Source organism: Salvelinus alpinus, chromosome 32 (assembly GCF_045679555.1).
Source record: "Salvelinus alpinus chromosome 32, SLU_Salpinus.1, whole genome shotgun sequence".
NCBI classification, from domain to species: domain Eukaryota; kingdom Metazoa; phylum Chordata; class Actinopteri; order Salmoniformes; family Salmonidae; genus Salvelinus; species Salvelinus alpinus.
Window position 1 is genome coordinate 27,347,235 of NC_092117.1, and position 21,375 is coordinate 27,368,609.

The following is a 21,375-nucleotide window of genomic DNA, read 5'->3' on the forward strand; positions in this document are numbered from 1 at the left end:
TGAATCACACTTCTCATTTAGCTATTTGCGCCTTACGGATTGTGGTTGTTGTGGATGGCTGTTCACAAATCCAAATGTGTATTTGAACCCAATAATGGTTGAAGTTTAAGCTGCATATCAATCATTGTTTTTTAAACCAGTGGACAGCCAGTGAAAAATGCTTATTGCAACAGCTGCATCGTGCGGATCCAAGCCCATGGAATAAAAGTGGGCTTTTATTGCTCAATCTAATTCATGCTGGGAAAAAAAATTCATAGGCCTAATGGACACATGCTCAAATTTTCACACTTTTGATAGACTTAAAAGGGGCAATCTGTAGTTTCTACATCCATTTTTGGATTTATAAATTATATATACACTACCATTCAAAAGTTTGGGGTCACTTAGAAATGTCCTTGTATTTGAAAGAAAAGCAAAAAAATTTGTCCATTAAAATAACATCAAATTGATCAGAAATACAGTATAGACATTGTTAATGTTGTAAATGGCTATTGTAGCTGGAAAGTTCAGCATCCCAGTGTCGCCTCTTCACTGTTGACATTGGGACTGGTGTTTTGTGGGTACTATTTAATGAAGCTGCCAGTTGAGGACTTGTGAGGCGTCTGTTTCTCAAATTAGACACTCTAATGTACTTGTCCTCTTGCTCAGTTGTGCACCGGGGCCTCCTACTCCTCTTTCTATTCTGGTTAGAGCCATTTTGCGCTGTTCTGTGAAGGGAGTAGTACACAGCCTTGTACGAGATCTTCAGTTTCTTGGCAATTTCTCGCATGGAATAGCCTTCATTTCTCAGAACAAGAATAGACTGACGAGTTTCAGAAGAAAGTTATTTGTTTTTGGCCATTTTGAGCCTGTAATCGAACCCACAAATGCTAATGTTCCAGATACTCAACTAGTCGAAAGGCCAGTTGTATTGTTTCTTTAATCAGAACAACAGTTTTCACCTGTGCTAACATAATTGCAAAAGGGTTTTCTAATGATCAATTAGCCTTTTAAAATTATAAACTTGGATTAGCTAACAGCAACCAACACAGGAGTGATGGTTGCTGTTAATGAGCCTCTGTACGCCTATGTAGATATTCCATAAAAAATCTGCCGTTTCCAGCTACAATAGTCATTTACAACATTAACAATGTCTACACTGTATTTCTGATCAATTTGATGTTATATTAATGGACAAAAAATGTGCTTTCCTTTCAAAAACAAGGACAAATCACCCCAAACTTTTGAATGGTAGTGTATATATATATCCATTGATTGTTGAAGAATATAATTTATAAATCCTTCATGAGCTTAGTTCAACTGTCGTAATCCATGAGAACCCCAAATATAAGCTTGATTTATTCCAATGTTTGTAAACATTGTAAATATAAACAAACACTGTATAGTCTCATAACATGGGGTTAAAACAATAATTTTATATCATGGATGGTCAGTCCTTGCTTCCATAGCTCTGTCTATTAATCTGAGAGTGGTTACATTTCTCCAGGCCCATCCCTCAACTTTTCACCAAAACAGAGGCTGGGCATCCATTTTGTTATTGTTTCATCTGTGGATTTGCACTTTAAACAGCTGCATATTATCAAGATAAAGTGTCACCAACAAAAAGGTAAACAATAGGCAAATGCAGCAAATGGCATTTATTTTTTACATGTAAATAGCACTTTTCAGTAGTGCTCAAAGCATGCCATTCCATGAGCGCAGCATTTATTTTTCAACTCGAATCAATGAGCCCAATCAGTCCTCCAGGACAACAAAATCATAAACATCGAGGAGGGGTGGCTAATAATATAAGGGCACAATGCGAGACCCAAATGCAGACACAGGAGGCAGATGGTAGAGCTCCGATATTTATTATAATAAAGGGAGTAGGCAAAGGCAGGTCGGGGACAGGCGAGAATTCATAAACCAGAGTCCAAACAGTACCAGACGATAGGCAGTCTCGAGGTCAGGCCAGGCAGGGGTCAGAAACCAGATTGGAGTCCAAAAACAGTACAAGGGGATAGGCAGGCTGATAATCAGAACAGGCAGAGTGGTCAGGCAGGCGGGTTCGGAGTCAGAACAGGCAAGGGTCGAAACCAGGAGGACTAGAAACAAACAGAGACGGGGAAAAATAGGAGCAAGGAAAAACGCTGGTTGACTTGGCAAACAAGACGAACTGGCACAGAGAGACAGGAAACGCAGGGATATATACACCGGGGATAAAAAGCAACACCTGGAGGGGGTGGAGACAATTACAAGGACAGGTGAACCAGATCAGGGTGTGACAAACAAGTCCTTCGTTTTTGGGTCATGCTCAGGTAAAACAATTTGGCTAATTTATACTTCCATATTTCCAAGTCCTATTCTTGAAGATCAAGGGGTTTAACATTTATTGGAATGACTGGAATTCTGATAGACTTGGTTTTTAATGTAAATATATAATTTAATCGTATTATATGTAGTAGAAAGCGATGGGTTAGAAGAAGCCTACATAACCAACCCATAAAGTAAAATGTAACATCTATATATGGCCAGCTATGTAAACTTTAACATTGATTTATCCTGCAATAGATGTCGTTCAATTGGTAACATACATTTTTGTCTTCTTCTAATACCTCTTAAGGGGAAAGTCATCTAAAAGTAACTGAATGTAATCAGATAACATTACTGAGTTTGGGTAATCCAAAATTTGTTACTGATTTTGGACAGTAACTGTAACGGATTACATTTAGAAAGTAATCTACCCAACCCCGTGTACAATGATTTATAGGCCTAAACCAATAATGAAAGATTATATCTGTCAAATAGTAATAAATGTTTATTAACACCTGTAAACTAAACTGTCTATCAACAACTGATAAGCTCTTTACGACCCCTTTAGAAATGATACATTCAATGTTAAGTGTTACTCAAATACCTTTCATACTGCATATGGCTTAAAACTCATGTCAGTTTATACATTTCTATCTGTTTAAATGAAATGAAATAGAAACGACAAATGTAGTAAAGTGGAACGAGTGAGAACACCCTAATACATTTCATCTTGATGTTCTGCTGCTGTTCGGGCAATTTAAAGGATTGGAGAGGGACTTATTTGTGAAGGAATGTAACTTGTTTTTCTGGGTGATTTGTGATGTTTTATTTGTGCTTACCATGACTGTGTTTTTGTATTTTAATGTGTATATACAGTATATTATATATATATATATATATATATATATATATATATATATATATACATACATATATATATATATATATATATATATATATATATATATATATATATACAGTGGGGAGAACAAGTATTTGATACACTGACAATTTTGCAGGTTTTCCTACTTACAAAGCATGTAGAGGTCTGTAATTTTTATCATAGGTACACTTCAACTGTGAGAGAAGGAATCTAAAACAAAAATCCAGAAAATCACATTGTATGATTTTTAAGTAATTAATTTGCATTTTATTGCATGACATAAGTATTTGATACATCAGAAAAGCAGAACTGAATATTTGGTACAGAAACCTTAGTTTGCAATTACAGAGATCATACGTTTCCTGTAGTTCTTGACCAGGTTTGCACACACTGCAGCAGGGATTTTGGCCCACTCCTCCATACAGACCTTCTCCAGATCCTTCAGGTTTCGGGGCTGTCGCTGGGCAATACGGACTTTCGGCTCCCTCCAAAGATTTTCTATTGGGTTCAGGTCTGGAGACTGGCTAGGCCACTCCAGGACCTTGAGATGCTTCTTACGGAGCCACTCCTTAGTTGCCCTGGCTGTGTGTTTCGGGTCGTTGTCATGCTGGAAGACCCAGCCACGACCCATCTTCAATGCTCTTACTGAGGGAAGGAGGTTGTTGGTCAAGATCTCGCGATACATGGCCCCATCCATCCTCCCCTCAATACGGTGCAGTCGTCCTGTCCCCTTTGCAGAAAAGCATCCCCAAAGAATGATGTTTCCACCTCCATGCTTCACGGTTGGGATGGTGTTCTTGGGGTTGTACTCATCCTTCTATTCCTCCAAACACGGCGAGTGGAGTTTAGAGCAAAAAGCTCTATTTTTGTCTCATCAGACCACATGACCTTCTCCCATTCCTCCTCTGGATTATCCAGATGGTCATTGGCAAACTTCAGACGGGCCTGGACATGCGCTGGCTTGAGCAGGGGGACCTTGCGTGCGCTGCAGGATTTTAATCCATGACGGCGTAGTGTGTTACTAATGGTTTTCTTTGAGACTGTGGTCCCAGCTCTCTTCAGGTCATTGACCAGGTCCTGCCGTGTAGTTCTGGGCTGATCCCTCACATTCCTCATGATCATTGATGCCCCACGAGGTGAGATCTTGCATGGAGCCCCAGACCGAGGGTGATTGACCGTCATCTTGAACTTCTTCCATTTTCTAATAATTGTGCCAACAGTTGTTGCCTTCTCACCAAGCTACTTGGCTATTGTCCTGTAGCCCATCCCAGCCTTGTACAGGTCTACAATTTATCCCTGATGTCCTTACACAGCTCTCTGGTCTTGGCCATTGTGGAGAGGTTGGAGTCTGTTTGATTGAGTGTGTGGACAGGTGTCTTTTATACAGGTAACGAGTTCAAACAGGTGCAGTTAATACAGGTAATGAGTGGAGAACAGGAGGGCTTCTTAAAGAAAAACTAACAGGTCTGTGAGAGCCGGAATTCTTACTGGTTGGTAGGTGATCAAATACTTATGTCATGCAATAAAATGCAAATTAATTACTTAAAAATCATACAATGTGATTTTCTGGATTTTTGTTTTAGATTCCGTCTCTCACAGTTGAAGTGTACCTATGATAAAAATGACAGACCTCTACATGCTTTGTAAGTAGGAAAACCTGCAAAATCGGCAGTGTATCAAATACTTGTTCTCCCCACTGTATATATATATATATATATAGCTTGGGTATAATGTGTATATTATGTTGTACATACAGGGCACATTTGTAAAAGAGACCTTCAGTAGGTCTCAATGTCTTAAATAAAAAATATGTTTTTGTCAAATTGTGGAAGGTTGCTACAGATGTTGGCCGTGGACCTGATACACTTAATCCATATGTGTACAGTCTATACATTGGCTAGAAACTATTCTGCCATATTACACCAAACCAGGGATACACATCCCTCTGCAATAGAATCTTGTTAAGGTTTTTGGTATCACTTCAGCCATCCATAGAGCCTTTCGTAGACTATAATACTACAGCACTTGTCACAAGGATGCATGTAATATACTGTACTGCATGTTTGCAATGAAACCATCTGAAATGATAGTTGTGCCACAAGATCATGTATGGAACCCTTGTAACACTATAAGATATACTGCCACAAGCAACACTCTGCTTATCTTGTAGGGTTTTACCTAACAGTTGAACAGAGACAAATAGGACCCGCATTTACCATCAGGAACACAATCACACTACCTTGAGCGATCACCACTGATACGATTAACTAAGATGATAGTATGCATAATTTGATAGAAAAGTCAGTTAAGTACTAGTGCTACTGCTTTCATTGAATAAACCATCTGAATGACAAAGAAAATATATTTTGACTTACATTAGAAAATCATGCCTAATGTACTACAGCCTCCACAATTAGAGAAAGTCAGTAAATCTGCAATAGCCATGTCATGTCCGTATGATCCAGTTTGTAGAGATTGCAAGAGAGGAAGAGGGGAGAGAGATATGTTTGAGACAGAAGAGAAAGAGCATGTCTGAAACCTAAGAGGAGAGAGAGGGAGCAAAACTAGAGAAGGGGTGGGGGCAGCTCCCCTTATATGGTTAGGGAGACTTGACATCAGTAAGAGCAGTTATTAGGAGAACATGACCCTTCTATATAAAACACATCACCGGTGCTCTTCTACTCTAACCACTGCAGTTTGGGCGATCCGTGAAAATCTCTTTATTGTGAAAAAAAAGCCTTATGCTATCACGTTAGGTCGGCAGTGACTGCACTCAAGAGAAGACTCACACAGGACACACACAGGCATGCACAGACACGCACATGAAACTCACTCCTTAGCCTGAAGTGGCCCGCAAAAGTTAGCTTTTCCGTGGTGCGAATGGGAAGATGCATCAGGAGGGTGGTCACGTGTGTTAGCAAGGCTGGGGTAATGGGGTTGAACCTTGGTATGAGCCGACTCAGGAGGAAGCGGTACTCGCTAAGCAAGCAGCGTGAGGTCCTTTACACACACACACACACACACACACACACACACACACACACACACACACACACACACACACACACACACACACACACACACACACACACACACACACACACACACACACACACACACACACACACAGTTACCAATCACATTGTTTATTCAATTACCATGACTGCTATTTTAAATGGCAATTCTTTCCCGTCATGAACTGATTTCCCCCTCTGAAATTCCCTGAATTGTCTTCATCCCTGACCCACACTATTGAGTTCAGTCAACCTTGAAATTACCTCTTTAAACCCTGATCACTGAAACAGATTCTGGTATTCTTTTCTACAGAAATTACTTAACAAGGATCTTAGAGTCTTATTTTCTGCTGAGACCACGGTGGTTCAGTACAAATACCTGTTATTGTACAACAACAGTTGCAGTTAATTTCAAGTCTTCGGCTGTCAGTTGAATCGGCCATGCAATTTATTTTCAAAAGGAGAGCATTTCATTTACCCTAATTCAAATAATAAAGTATTTATTACAGACTATCATGTATTGATAATTTGAATCAGGTGTGTTATTGCTTGGACTGGAGCAAACATCAGTGTTTTTCAGATTAGATTGGACACTTCTCTGTGCCAAGGGTTTAAGTGAGCAGTAACAATATATATCATACCAGTAGGTGGCAGTCTAATCCACTGTATTATTAACAGCAGCGTACAGTATTGCTGCTGCAGAATAAGTACTGAATGAGAAGGTCTGCAGTCCATTCTCCGAGGTTTACTGACTTCTAAAGGGGCAATCTGTGATTGGTAAATACTTTTCTAAAACGTTTGTCTCCAAAAGTGGCAGGGTCCCCACTTTGTTGTCGTTTGAATCCCAGACTAGACTGCATCATAACCACCTCTGAGCTCATGCCACTCCTCATTCCCCCTTTTAGGAATGTACTCATAACTCTTTATTGTGTTGGACCACTGTACACACTGTCATGTTTTAACAACATTACATAAAATAATTGAGGATAAAACACATTTTTCCATTGGGGTCCTGAGAAAATACATTTCTTAAAAGTCAACACAGACATCACCATCTTCTCATGATTCCTGGTGAAGGTGTAAAGAGGACTGAAGACAGACCATCCCCCTCATCTCTCATGATTCCTGGTGAAGGTGTAAAGAGGACTGAAGACAGACCATCCCCCTCATCTCTCATGATTCCTGGTGAAGGTGTAAAGAGGACTGAAGACAGACCATCCCCTCATCTCTCAGTTCCCTCTAATCATCCTTTTATGACAGGTTCTTCTTTCAGTAGGCTGTGACTGTTTTCACCTACTCTGGGTCTACCTACCAAACAATTACCACAGGTTGAAGCTATAAGTAGGCCAAGTATGCAAGTTGTTCCTTTTATTTCTCCTGAAGCTTGATGTTTTTGACTCGGCAGCACCTTAAAAACAAACTCTGGAGCGTGAGTGCTTTGTTTTCCACTGACTGTATTTGTTTTGCATGGTTGAGATTGTAACCATCTGCCAAGTGATTGTGATGTAATGGTGTAGCCTAACTTTTCCATTGGGTGTGTACCCACTAGTGCAGAGCAGCCCAGACCCTGTAGCTGTGTCGCAAATGGCACACTATTGCGTTTATAGTGCACTACTTTTGACTAGGGCCCATAAGGCTCTGGTCAAAAATAGTGCACTATATAAGGAATATGGTGACATTTGAGACGCACCTCTATAATACAGGCCTCTAGTGTTCTACTTAACTTAACCACCCCTCCCCTTTGCTCTCCTACCCGGCTGCCACAACCCCCATTGCCACTGCAGCTCAGTGAGTTTTGGCTGCAGGTTGGCTTTTATTGGGATGACTCATGTACTAGAGGCAGCTCTGCAGGGACCTCACTACAAAGTCATGCAATCAGATGTGAAACCTACCCCTAACATTAAGCAAACTGATAACCTTATGCCTAACCCTAACCTTAAATTAAGACCAAAAAAGGAACAACAACAACAAATTCATACATTTTTACATTGCCACTGGCCCATCTAGTGGAAATCACTCAGCTATGCCTCCAAGACAAGATTCATACCAAAATACTTCAACCTGACTTTTGGCTCACACTACATAGTGTAGCACTGTATCATTTTATTTATTTTTTACACACGTTTCCTTTCTGAAACACGCCGTGCATGTGTTTGTGTGTATGGTCTAGGTGTGTGTAGTCCAGTGTAGTCTAGGGATTTTCCAAAGTAGTTTTAAACTAAAAGTGACACAGTTTTGCTCAATGGAACCATTAAAGCCAACTGCGTGTATGCTCTTACCTCAAAAAACAAGTCTCCTGTTTTTCCAAGGAGAAGTTTACACACTTGCAGATGTAGACTCTGAGAGGTTGAACTGTGCCCACTGTATCCACTCAATCGGCTGTATCCACCAGAAGTTTGGTGGTCATCCTCATCCCACACCTGGAGGGGCTCCCTTCTGCAGACAATGTTCCACGCCTCCTCACCGATCCTCCCTGTGGGTAACGTCCTGATGATAGTCCTGGTTCCTGTACACATCGACGTCTTCACCCTCTGGTTTTCCCTCAAAAATCTACGGACCAGGACCGTCGAACACTCTTGCGTATTATATGAAAAGTTATCCTCAGTCTCGCAGTCAAATACTAACCCATTGTCTGAGGCCATCTTTAAAGCCGTGGGGCTTTTGGGAGGGCTGGCGGGAAGGAGTGCCAATGTAGAGCACATTTTAGTTTCGGCTTTTCCCCCTGGGCTGATGCGGCCATCTCTGAGTCTATGGGCAGAGCTGGTGTCGGTGACTGTTGATGATGTCACCTCCTCCACCAGACAGAAGGCGAAGCTGCCCGTAGTGACTCCTGTGGAAGATGGCACTGAGGACATTGAGGGTTCTGAGCCTGACACCTTGCCCCCTACAGCCTCCTTGCCTCTATCATAACCTAAGGAGGTACCAGGGTAGAGCAAGCCCTGAAACCAGTTCTTGTTACTGCACCCACCTGATAGTGTCATTGTATTACACAGAGGAGACAACTCCTGTGACTCCAACCCCATGACACTCCTGCGTACATCTGTGTCGTGATGCACTACAGTACCTACAATGCTCTGTGTAACATATCCTGTTTTATCAGCTGTGTACGTCTGAGGTGAAATCCCTGCTCTCTGGACTGTAGTGTTACTGTCAGGGTCCTTGCAAACGTCTGTGATCTGACTGCAGCACAGTACACAAGGCCCAAGGCCCTTCCTGCAGCTTGCGTTATAGCAGCAACCCGAAGGTTTACTGGCAGGCACAGTCACACACTCTCTCTGCCTCGATCCAGCATCCAGAGACTCCATTGCACGGCAGCCATTGCTGGAGTGTTTATCGGGTGGTGGTGGCGGTGCATCTGTGTTATCAGACTGCAGTTGAACTTTAACTCTCTGCTGGTCCCCCTTGGCACATGTCTCTGTCTCGTTTGTGTTGCTGGTAGAGAATTCCTCCATCTTGCTGGCCGGCCTGCCTGTCTGTGTGTTCCTCCTTGTCGGTATTCAGAGATGTCAGAGCATCTACAAACAGAGGTGGGTCCAGGTGGAGTCCACAACAGCTGTGAAAACCAGGAGAGTGAAACTATTTTGTCAATGCTGCATGTTGTTAAGGAGATGTGTCCCTCTGTGCACACTTAGAGATTAACTTTGCTGCTGTGCCAGCCAGGCAGGCACAGCCCTCATAAATCTGCAGGAGACAGCAGGAAAACCCAAGTTAGATATAAAATGCCACTGGATACAATGCACCATGACGTGTGAAAGGGAAGTGACTATGATATGATGATTGAAAGCAGATATACCATACAATCAGGCTTCCCTTCCCTTTCCCTGCCTATGGCCAACACTTTCCCTGCCTATGGCCAAACAAAGTGAGAAAACATTATTAAGACCATATTATGAGGTAACTGTAACAGAGCCCTGTGCAGTGACCTACTGTATGTGCATTAAAGCTCCTAAAGTGGTGAATGAAAAATGGTTAATAGAATATTATACCCCATTCTCTTCTGCTACAGTAGCCTATCACAATGTAAAAACCCTGCATTATCAAAGGTCTGTTTGCATGGGATTATCATGTGAAAACCCTATTAGAATAATCAAAAAGTCACAAGACTAAAACTTCTCAAACTTTTCAGCCTGTGATCTTGTTGAATGATTAGGTTTTCCTTACCTTAGTATGGTTGACTTGTGTCTCTCCAGATTCATTTCCAGCTGTCCAGATGCGTCCCAGTTCCTTCTCTATTCGCAGTATAAGAGGGGGGCTGGGAGGAGAGGAAAAGAAAGGAATCAGGGGAGCGGGGAAAAAGGGAGTCACAGAAACAGGGATCTCACCGGGCAGGTCTTTCTTTACAGAACTTGGCAGGAGCTTTTATCCTTTTTTATTCTCACAGCTAACTGGGTTGTTTTGCAATCACACTAGACAGGACCTAATGCTAATACCTTCACAGCGTTTAAAGTGGCAGTCACTTAAATAGACTTGCTTTTATACTCCCATCTATTCAATATGAACTTTGTACCATCAGGTCAATATGGGTTTACAATCAATCATGAGTTGCTTGCTCATTCAGAAAGTAAACACACAGAATAGGGTAAGGTTAGGATTTGGCTCCTGCAACACATACCTACTTTGCAATTACCTATTTTAGCAGATTAGATTTGAGCAGCTTTCTAAAGGCATTAAATAGTGCCTCTTTGATTTTGAAGAACATGACAATTGATTGGTACAAATGCCTTAACTTATCATAACAAAAACATATGAAACCAGAGATTTGAAAACATTCCGTCTCTGATGAAACTGGATGACTGTTTCTGTGGTCTTCAAACCAACTCTGTATAATGCCGCCACCAGCTGGAATGAAATCGTCATTACATGTGAAATGGTTTGATTCCTCCTGCATACCGTAGAATTCGCGGAAGAAATAAATGTCATTCAAACCGACTGGGGTCACGTTTTGCACGAGTTACATGAAGAGAACATCAATATTGCTGGATTTGTATCGGATAATTGACAGGTAATCCAAAAGAAATGGAGCTAGGAATAATTTCCTAATAAATTCCTTTTTTAACGCGTTTGTAGTAGCTAGCCAGTCTAATGCTACCAACTAGCTAGTAGCATTTACTTACACAACACTAATTATTTGGGGTTTCACTCATGAAATGATACTCTGATTACTTGGATTAGTCTGAAAATGGGACAGACCTGTCCATAATAATTTTTGTTCAACCAAATGTAAATTAGCTGCAGATGCGTCGTTTTTGTCAAGGATAGAGGGGCAGCTTCTGTGCACGCGCGGTTCTATGTTTGACATTGTTATGGCATTTGTATTCCTAAAATATTCCAGGGTTTTGGAAGAGTATACCCATATATCTCTAGTAATTTTATAGTTTGCTAAATGTAATATGGTCCCGTGTGGCTATACGAAAATAACCATATTATACGTCCATTAGAAAACTCACTACTGTAAGCCAGAACCTGCTAAATGACTCACGTTAAATTGTAAAATGTAACTTCTTAATTCATATTTTTTTTAATGATAACATTTCAGGGGGAATTACATTTTATTCCAATGATGCAATTCCCTCCATTGTTTTGCCACTACCACCTAGCTAGTGATCAATGTTCCTCTCCTGTAAGATGGAGCCAATACCCACATTTTTCTCTGTTTCTATCATGTTGTAGCCTATAAATCCACGGCTTGCTGAGAAGAACCACCATCCTTCACAATGTTCCTCACCATGGCCCTGCTGAGGAAAGGCATCTCTGGGAAGCAGTGGATCGGGAAGTACCGCCGGCCGCGTGCCATCACCTGGCAGATGAAACGCAACATGCTGGTGCACCTGGAACGCGAGGCAGAGAATGAGTATTGGATCTCCCGGCCGTACATGACCACAGAGCAGGAGCGAGGACACGCCGCTGAGCGCCGAGCACAGAACTGGCTCAAAATTAAGGAGACCAAGTTTCAAAAGTTTCCAGAACATAAATATGTTGCGGATCATCTAAGTCACCTCAACACAACCAAGACATGGTCCAGTTAATGAGGAGGAAGTATTGACTTTGTGTGGGGGGATGGAGAGGGGGCATGCATGTTGACTCCGGTGTGTAATGTATGTAATGTATATGAACTATGGAGTGTTGGAAATTCTCTATAAAGCAAGCTCTGATTTAAAAACAACCTGTTATTTGCTTCATAATACATTTCAAATGGTCTTGTGCATACATCAGTGGGTTTCAAACCTCTCCTTTGGTACCCCCAGATGTTTCACAATTATGTTGTAGGCCTGAACTAGTGTAAAGGATGCCATGCTGCTTGCTTAGCGTACCGCTTCCTCTTGATTCAGCTCAAACCCAACACCTCTGCCTCACAAACGTGCCCTCCAGAAGCATCTTACCCATTCGTGCCACCGCAAAGCTAGCTTTGGGCAGCGCAAGTGGAGACACTTCAGGCTGAGGAGTGCGTTCCCAGCTCCCATCTGCTACACTAGCTCATGTGATTCACCTATTAAAGGTCTTGATGATCAGTTGACAAGTTGAGTCAGGTGTGCAAGCTCTGGAGTAGTTCAAGTAGCCTATATGGAACGGCTTTGTGTCCCGATGAGAGGTTTGAGAACCACTGGCGTACTTGACGATGATCTTTCAGAATGTGTTTAAACAGTTTAGGATGCAAATAGACCCACGACCTGTACAAAAAAAGGCCCATTTCACTTTCAAAGGTGCAGGGTACCCACGGTGACTATTAAAACCTTCCCCAACCAGAAACCGTGGATTGATGGCAGCCTTCGTGCAAAACTTAAAGCGCGAACCACTGCTTTTAATCATGGCAAGGCAACTGGAAACATGACCGAATACAAACAGTATAGCTATTCCCTCCGCAAGGTAACCCATCTGGACAAGAGGAATACCTATGTAAGAATGCTGTTCATCGATTACAGCTCAGCAATTTATCACCATAGTACCCTCCAAACCCGTCATTAAGCTCGAGACCCTGGGTCTCAACTCCGACCTGTGCAACTGGGTCCTGGACTTTCTGACGGGCCGCCCCCGGGTGGTAAGGGTAGGAAACAACATCTCCACCCCGCTGATCCTCAACACTGGGGCCCCACAAGGGTGCGTTCTCAGCCCTCTCCTGTACTCCCTGTTCACCCATGACTGTGTGGCCATGCATGCCTCCAACTCAATCATCAAGTTTGCAGACGACACTACAGTGGTAGGCTTGATTACCAACAACGACGAGACGGCCTACAGGGAGGAGGTGATGTCCCTCGGGAGTGTGGTGTCAGGAGAAGGTCAGTACAGGTGCACCAAAGCTGGGACTGAGAGACTGAAAAACAGCTTCTATCTTAACGCCATCAGACTGTTAAACAGCCATCACTAACATTGAGTGGCTGCTGCCAACATACTAACTCAAATCTCTAGTCACTTTAATCATAAAAAATTGGATGTAATAAATGTATCACTAGTCACTTTAAACAATGCAACTTTATATAATGTTTACATACCCTACATTACTCATCTCAAATGTATATAATATACTCTACCATCTAAATCAAATCAGATTTATTTATATAGCCCTTCTTACATCAACTGATATCTCAAAGTGCTGTACAGGAACCCAGCCTAAAACCCCAAACAGCAAGCAATGCAGGTGTAGAAGCACGGTGGCTAGGAAAAACTCCCGAGAAAGGCCAAAACCTAGGAAGAAACCTAGAGAGGAACCAGGCTATGAGGGGTGGCCAGTCCTCTTCTGGCTGTGCCGGGTGGAGATTATAACAGAACATGGCCAAGATGTTCAAATGTTCATAAATGACCAGCATGGTCAAATAATAATAATCACAGTAGTTGTCGAGGGTGCAACAAGTCAGCACCTCAGGAGTAAATGTCAGTTGGCTTTTCATAGCCGATCATTAAGAGTATCTCTACCGCTCCTGCTGTCTCTAGAGAGTTGAAAACAGCAGGTCTGGGACAGGTAGCACGTCCGGTGAACAGGTCAGGGTTCCATAGCCGCAGGCAGAACAGTTGAAACTGGAGCAGCAGCACGGCCAGGTGGACTGGGGACAGCAAGGAGTCATCATGCCAGGTAGTCCTGAGGCATGGTCCTAGGGCTCAGGTCCTCCGAGAGAGAGAAAGAAAGAAAGAGAGAATTAGAGAGAGCATACTTAAATTCACACAGGACACCAGATATGACAGGAGAAATACTCCAGATATAACAGACTGACCCTAGCCCCCCGACACATAAACTACTGCAGCATAAATACTGGAGGCTGAGACAGGAGGGGTCAGGAGACACTGTGGCCCCATCCGATGATACCCCCGGACAGGGCCAAACAGGCAGGATATAACCCCACCCACTTTGTCAAAGCACAGCCCCCACACCACTAGAGGGATATCTTCAACCACCAACTTACCATCCTGAGACAAGGCCGAGTATAGCCCACAAAGATCTCCGCCACGGCACAACCCAAGGGGGGGCGCCAACCCAGGCAGGAAGATCACGTCAGTGACTCAACACACTCAAGTGATGCACCGCTCCTAGGGACGGCATGGAAGAGCACCAGTAAGCCAGTGACTTAGCCCCTGTAATAGGGTTAGAGGCAGAGAATCCCAGTGGAGAGAGTGAACCGGCCAGGCAGAGACAGCAAGGGCGGTTCGTTGCTCCAGAGCCTTTCCGTTCACCTTCACACTCCTGGGCCAGACTACACTCAATCATATGACCCACTGAAGAGATGAGTCTTCAGTAAAGACTTAAAGGTTGAGACCGAGTCTGCGTCTCTCACATGGGTAGGCAGACCATTCCATAAAAATTGAGCTCTATAGGAGAAAGCCCTGCCTCCAGCTGTTTGCTTAGAAATTCTAGGGACAATTAGGAGGCCTGCGTCTTGTGACCGTAGCGTACGTGTAGGTATGTACGGCAGGACCAAATCGGAAAGATAGGTAGGAGCAAGCCCATGTAATGCTTTGTAGGTTAGCAGTAAAACCTTGAAATCAGCCCTTGCCTTAACAGGAAGCCAGTATAGGGAGGCTAGCACTGGATTAATATGATCACATTTTTTGTTTCTAGTCAGGATTCTAGCAGCCGTATTTAGCACTAACTGAAGTTTATTTAGTGTTTTATCCGGGTAGCCGGAAAGTAGAGCATTGCAGTAGTCTAACCTAAAAGTAACAAAAGCATGGATGAATTTTTCTGCATCATTTTTGGACAGAAAGTGTCTGATTTTTGCAATGTTACGTAGATGGAAAAAAGCTGTCCTTGAAACAGTCTTGATATGTTCGTCAAAAGAGAGATCAGGGTCCAGAGTAACACCGAGGTCCTTCACAGTTTTATTTAAGACGACTGTACAACCATCAAGATTAATTGTCAGATTCAACAGAAGATCTCTTTGTTTCTTGGGACCTAGAACAAGCATCTCTGTTTTGTCCGAGTTTAAAAGTAGAAAGTTTGCAGCCATCCACTTCCTGTCTGAAACACAGGCTTCTAGTGAGGGCAATTTTGGGGCTTCACCATGTTCATTGAAATGTACAGCTGTGTTTCATCCGTATAGCAGTGAAAGTTAACATTATGTTTTCGAATGACATCCCCAAGAGGTAAAATATATAGTGAAAACAATAGTGGTCCTAAAACGGAACCTTGAGGAACACCGAAATGTACAGTTGATTTGTCAGAGGACAAACCATTCACCGAGACAAACTGATATCTTTCCGACAGATAAGATCTAAACCAGGCCAGAACTTGTCCGTGTAGACCAATTTAGGTTTCCAATCTCTCCAAAAGAATGTGGTGATCGATGGTATCAAAAGCAGCACTGAAGTCTAGGAGCACAAGGACAGATGCAGAGCCTCGGTCTGACACCATTAAAAGGTCATTTACCACCTTCACAAGTGCAGTCTCAGTGCTGTTGTAACCGATGTGAAATGGCTAGCTAGTTAGCGGTGGTGCGCGCTAATAGCGTTTCAATCGGTGACGTCACTTGCTTTGAGACCTTGAAGTAGTGGTTCCCCTTGCTCTGCAAGGGCCGTGGCTTTTGTGGAGCGATGGGTAACGATGCTTCGTGGGTGACTGTTGTTGATGTGTGCAGAGGGTCCCTGGTTCGCGGTCGGGGCGAGGGGACGGACTAAAGTTAAACTGTTACACTATGATGGTGTCTAAAACCAGACTGAAGCATTTCGTATACATTGTTTGTCTTCAGGAAGGCAGTGAGTTGCTGCGCAACAGCTTTTAATTTTTTTTTTGAGAGGAGTGGAAGAGTCGATATAGGCCGATAGTTTTTTATATTTTCTGGGTCAAGGTTTGGCTTTTCAAGAGAGGCTTTATTACTGCCACTTTTAGTGAATTTGGTACACGTCCGGTGGATAGAGAGCCGTTTATTATGTTCAACATAGGAGGGCCAAGCACAGGAAGCAGCTCTTTCAGTAGTTTAGTTGAAATAGGGTCCAGTATGCAGCTTGAAGGTTTAGAGGCCATGATTGTTTTCATCATTGTGTCAAGAGATATAGTACTAAAACACTTAAGTGTCTCTCTTGATCCTAGGTCCTGGCAGAGTTGTGCAGACTCAGGACAACTGAGCTTTGGAGGAATACGCAGATTTCAAGAGGAGTCCGTAATTTGCTTTCTAATGATCATGATCTTTTCCTCAAAGAAGTTCATGAATGTATTACTGCTGAAGTGAAAGCCATCCTCTCTTGGGGAATGCTGCTTTTTAGTTAGCTTTGCGACATAATCAAAAAGAAATGTTGGATAGTTCTTATTTTCGTCAATTAAATTGGAAAAATAGGATGATCGAGCAGCAGTGAGGGCTCTTCGATACTGCACGGTACTGTCTTTCCAAGCTAGTCGGAAGACTTCAAGTTTGGTGTGGCGCCATTTCCGTTCCAATTTTCTGGAGGCTTGCTTCAAAGCTCGGGTATTTTCTGTATACCAGGGAGCTAGTTTCTTATGACAAATGTTTTTAGTTTTTAGGGGTGCAACTGCATCTAGGGTATTGCACAAGGTTAAATTGAGTTCCTCAGTTAGGTGGTTAACTGATTTTTGTCCTCTGACGTCCTTGGGTAGGCAGAGGGAGTCTGGAAGGGCATCAAGGAATCTTTGGGTTGTCTGAGAATTTATAGCACGACTTTTGATGCTCCTTGGTTGGGGTCTGAGCAGATTATTTGTTGCGATTGCAAACGTAATAAAATGGTGGTCCGATAGTCAAGGATTATGAGGAGAAACATTAAGATCCGCAACATTTATTCCATGGGACAAATCTACTGCATCTTGCCTATGCCGTTCGGCCATCGCTCATCGATATATTTATATGTACATATTCTTATTCATTCCTTTACACTTGTGTGTATAAGGTTGTTGTTGTGAATTTGTGAGATTACTTGTTAGATATTACTGCACTAGAAGCACAAGCATTTCGCTACACATCTGCTAACCATGTGTATGTGACCAATACAATTTGATTTGTTTTCCAAACTCGGGTCCTGGGGCCCTGTTACACTTTTTTTTTTGCTTGACCAATACACAGCTAATTCAAATAACCAACATCAAGATTTGATTATTTGAATCATCTGTGTAGTGCTAGGTCATAAACCAAAATGTGTCAGGAACGAGTTTGGGAAACCCCTTTTCTAGTGGATGTATAATATGGTTCTTTCATGATGGTATACCATATATCAATGGTTCTCAAACCTCTCCTCAGGGATACCCAGACGTTTCATAATTCTGGTGTAGCCCTGAATTGGCCCAACTAACTCGCCTAGTCAACAGTTTGATAATGACTTGAGAAGTAGAATTAGGTGCGCTAGCTCTGGAATAGATCAAATACATGGAACGGCTGGGGGTCCCCGAGGAGAGGGTTCCGAATCACTGCCATATATCACCGGCAGATGGCACTCGGAGTTTGAATGAAGAACCATAAAAGCCCATGGACCACCAGTAAGGCGCGTCGCTGCGCTCAAACAAGCGCGGAGGATAATTCCGTATGCGCGTCCTGACGTGCTGTATGCGCTTGCTAGACAGGGGAAGCGCAGCCAGCGACTGTGAGAAGTCTTTGTAGCAGTAGCAGCTATAGACGAGTTCTTTATCTAAAGCTCACTCACTCCGTACAGATAAAAGGGACCATGAAGACAGACGTCTGGAGTTATAGTTTTGCTGACAGCATACAGCCCCACCGACCGCTTCCTCACACGGACTACTGAATGACGAACCAGGATGGCCGGAGGAAGGAGAGGACTTGTAGCCCCTCAAAACACTTTTTTAGAAAATATTGTCAGACGATCTAACGGTAAGGATCATGCTCCAATGAGATGTGTAATGCCTATGATAATTATCTTGATGATGGAGTATCCCTAAAAAACTTTTCTGTTGGGGTTTTAAATCTTTGGCATGTAAAAAAGCATACGAATGGCTAGGATCGAGAAACTGCGCGATTTTTCTTCCTCAACGTCGTCGTGACTTGGAGTCTTCGGAATAACCATAACACAAATGGAAACATTTCCCATGTCCTTTCCAAACATCTATGCTTAGTAAAAGTTGTATGGTAGTTTATGAACTTATCAAATGGGATACAATTACTAGGCTATTTGTCAGGCACACCTCGTTTTTTTTTACAGTCAGGCTTGGGCATATCCCATCCCCAGAAAGTCGCTTCTTATTTATCTAAAGTGCAACCTTACTACCATGGAATCAGCAGCAACGCACAATTTTGGAAATTATGCAGCCTAAAAATAGCCTAGGATATTTCTCCGTAGTCTGCCTATACAGTAAAATAAATCTTGAATAAACACATTTTTATATACTAAATAAAATGGGATGATTAAATTGCACTTTAAAGTTGTTTGGCCTGTCGGCTAGTTAAACTATACTATTTGCTTATCGTTTTGAGAAAATCCACCCAAAATAATAGGCTCTTTGTTTCATCCTCTTTATTGGTGTGGCTTTGAGAGGATGGATATAGTCGTTGTTTTCAACATGTAGTCCAACCTATAGAAACAGGCCCATACATGTGTTTTCTTCACAACAGTAGCTAGTAGCTACGGTGTATGGGTCTCATTATGGACATGATTATGCATCGATTACGCATGAAGATACTTTTGGTCATGTAGTGTATGTGGACACCTGCTATAACAGCCAACATCAGTGCCCAACCTCACGAATGCTCTTGTGGCTGAATGGGAGCAAGTCCCCGCAGCAATGTTTCAACATCTGGTGGAATGCCTTCCCAGAAGAGGGAGCTTCCATGGCCGTGGAAACCCATTTCATGAAGCTCCCGACGAACAGTTCTTGTGCTGACATTGCTTGGGACTCGGTAGTGTTTTTTTTTGTTAAACATACTGTAACGACCCTGGGTTTATAAGCGCGGAAATCGACTCTGCCGCACGAGCATGCTTTTACGGCACAGTCGATGGCGCCCCGGACTTCGGGCTAGAAGGTCGAGGGTTCGAGACCTGCTCCCTGCTGTTTCATTACATTGGTGTCAGAAGTGATCGGACCTTGCATCCACGACAGTGGGTGTGCTTGGCCGGTGAGCGCGTTCCTGTAAAACGTAGAGTCGCAAGCTAGCGCGAGGACGCGCTCTTTGAAAAGAGGGAGTAGTGTAACAACCCTGGGTTTATAAGCTTTATAAGCGCGGAAATCGACTCTGCTGCACGAGCACGCTTTTGCGGCACAGTCGATAGCGCGCCGGACTTCGAGACCTGCTCCCTGCTGTTTCATTACATTACGATTTTTACGCGCTACGTGCGTCAGCACTCAACGGTCCCGTCCGGTGAGCTTGTGTGGCCTACCACTTCGCGGCTGAGCCGTTGTTTCTCCTAGACGTTTCCACTTCACGATAACAGCACTTACAGTAGCAGGGCAGAAATGTGACGAACTGACTTGTTGGAAAGGTGACATCCTATGACTGTGCAACGTTGAAAGTCACTGTCTATGGCGTTTGCATGGCTGTGTGGTCGATTTTATAAACCTGTCAGCAACGGGTGTGGCAGAAATAGCTGAATCCACTTATTTGAAGGGGTGTCCACATACTTTTGTCTATATAGTGTATTTTTATGCTAGACGTAAAATCTCTTAATCAACGTAATAGCATAGGTTCCTCGTTACTTCTCCACTAATACATATTGATTAAAATACTTATTTCAATATAAGTAAATGTTATTTGCCACCACAATTCCATGAAAAAGGAAGAATAGATGTTTAATTTAGCCTTGTTTGTCTTAATCTACAAATGCTGTTTGGACTAACTGTTCACTGAAAGTTTGCTTAACTGTATGGTCAATCAATTCTGCCAAAATAACAAAACAAAGTACATAGTTATTGGTAGCCTACCAAATTTATGAAAGAAACACAAATGAGTAGGACAAGTGTAGGTGGGATGGAAGGAGACATCCATATCCAATGAGGCAGCAAGGCGGGGCCAGGTGGGTAGGCTACATTACCCATGTGCAATTGCACCAGGCCTACATGTTTGAGGTACACCCCAATTTTGGGGACACCCCTCTCATTCATGAGCGTCCCTCCTTGGACAATCAACCACACCTTTGCTTTTTAAGAATGACCTTATGTAAAACCAAAAGAAACTAATTGAATGGCACAGTCCTCAATCCATTAAAGTTTTCTCCTCGTCAATTCAAAATTTTCAGAAAATACTGTTGTCAGCCATTGTTGCCCAACTATAGTCTATTGGGGTCCCACTGCCTGGTTAGTGATGTATAGTGGTAACCAATGAGTAGAAGCACCAACCAGGGTCGTGTTTATTAGAGCAGCATTACAGTTTGTGTAACTTTAGGTGTACAAGTCAATTTTCTCCTGTTTGGTTCCCTAATGAACAGGACCCTAGGTGAAGCACGGCAGCCATTATACACCAAGCTACTCCACACACCAGTCATAGCAGGGCAGGACAGGGCAGAAGGAGACACGTGGCATGGATTAGAGTGGACTCATTGATCGAAGTTCAGGAGGAAGAGTGAACAAGGGCATTGAGACCGAGCCATAACCCAAGTCGTGTAGCTAGTTCATTGTGATTTTGCAAAGTCACACAACTACTCCTTTTAGTTCAAGAGCTCAAAGAACGTGTGTAACTCAATATGTCGACGTGTGAAATGTTGGTTGTGGAAAAAGCATTACAAAAATCACTCAAATGAAACGTACCAGTTTGTTTGAAATAAGTTTGTCACTGTTACTTTAACCATTTTTCTTTTCAACTTTTCAGTATGGAC

General features: G+C 42.8%; 3 protein-coding genes across 5 annotated transcripts in view; 2 read left to right on the forward strand and 1 right to left on the reverse strand.

The window, feature by feature from the left end:
• Positions 1 to 10,634, reverse strand: part of LOC139562561 (1-phosphatidylinositol 4,5-bisphosphate phosphodiesterase epsilon-1-like) — a 42,362-nt gene extending 31,728 nt beyond the window's left edge. Inside the window, exons 1-2 of one of the 2 annotated variants that reach the window (XM_071380331.1) lie at positions 10,351 to 10,634; positions 8,469 to 9,742 (exon numbers count right to left, since the gene is read on the reverse strand). In XM_071380331.1, the coding sequence (XP_071236432.1) occupies positions 8,469 to 9,641 (1,173 nt within the window). In that variant the 5' untranslated portion in view covers positions 9,642 to 9,742; positions 10,351 to 10,634. Of the gene's footprint in view, positions 1 to 8,468; positions 9,871 to 10,350 lie in introns of both variants that reach the window. The other variant, XM_071380330.1, reaches the window with a different exon arrangement.
• A 421-nt stretch (positions 10,635 to 11,055) lies between these two features.
• Positions 11,056 to 12,352, forward strand: LOC139562374 (large ribosomal subunit protein mL63-like). The gene is made up of 2 exons (XM_071380065.1): positions 11,056 to 11,191; positions 11,860 to 12,352. The coding sequence occupies exon 2, from the start codon at positions 11,904 to 11,906 to the stop codon at positions 12,213 to 12,215; it is 312 nt and encodes a 103-aa protein (XP_071236166.1). The 5' UTR covers positions 11,056 to 11,191; positions 11,860 to 11,903; the 3' UTR covers positions 12,216 to 12,352.
• A 5,816-nt stretch (positions 12,353 to 18,168) lies between these two features.
• The window catches only part of LOC139562564 (voltage-gated delayed rectifier potassium channel KCNH1-like), a 96,405-nt gene continuing 93,198 nt past the window's right edge, over positions 18,169 to 21,375 (forward strand). For both annotated transcript variants that reach the window (XM_071380335.1, XM_071380337.1), the window contains exon 1: positions 18,169 to 18,443. In XM_071380335.1, the coding sequence (XP_071236436.1) occupies positions 18,371 to 18,443 (73 nt within the window). In that variant the 5' untranslated portion in view covers positions 18,169 to 18,370. The remainder of the gene's footprint in view (positions 18,444 to 21,375) is intronic.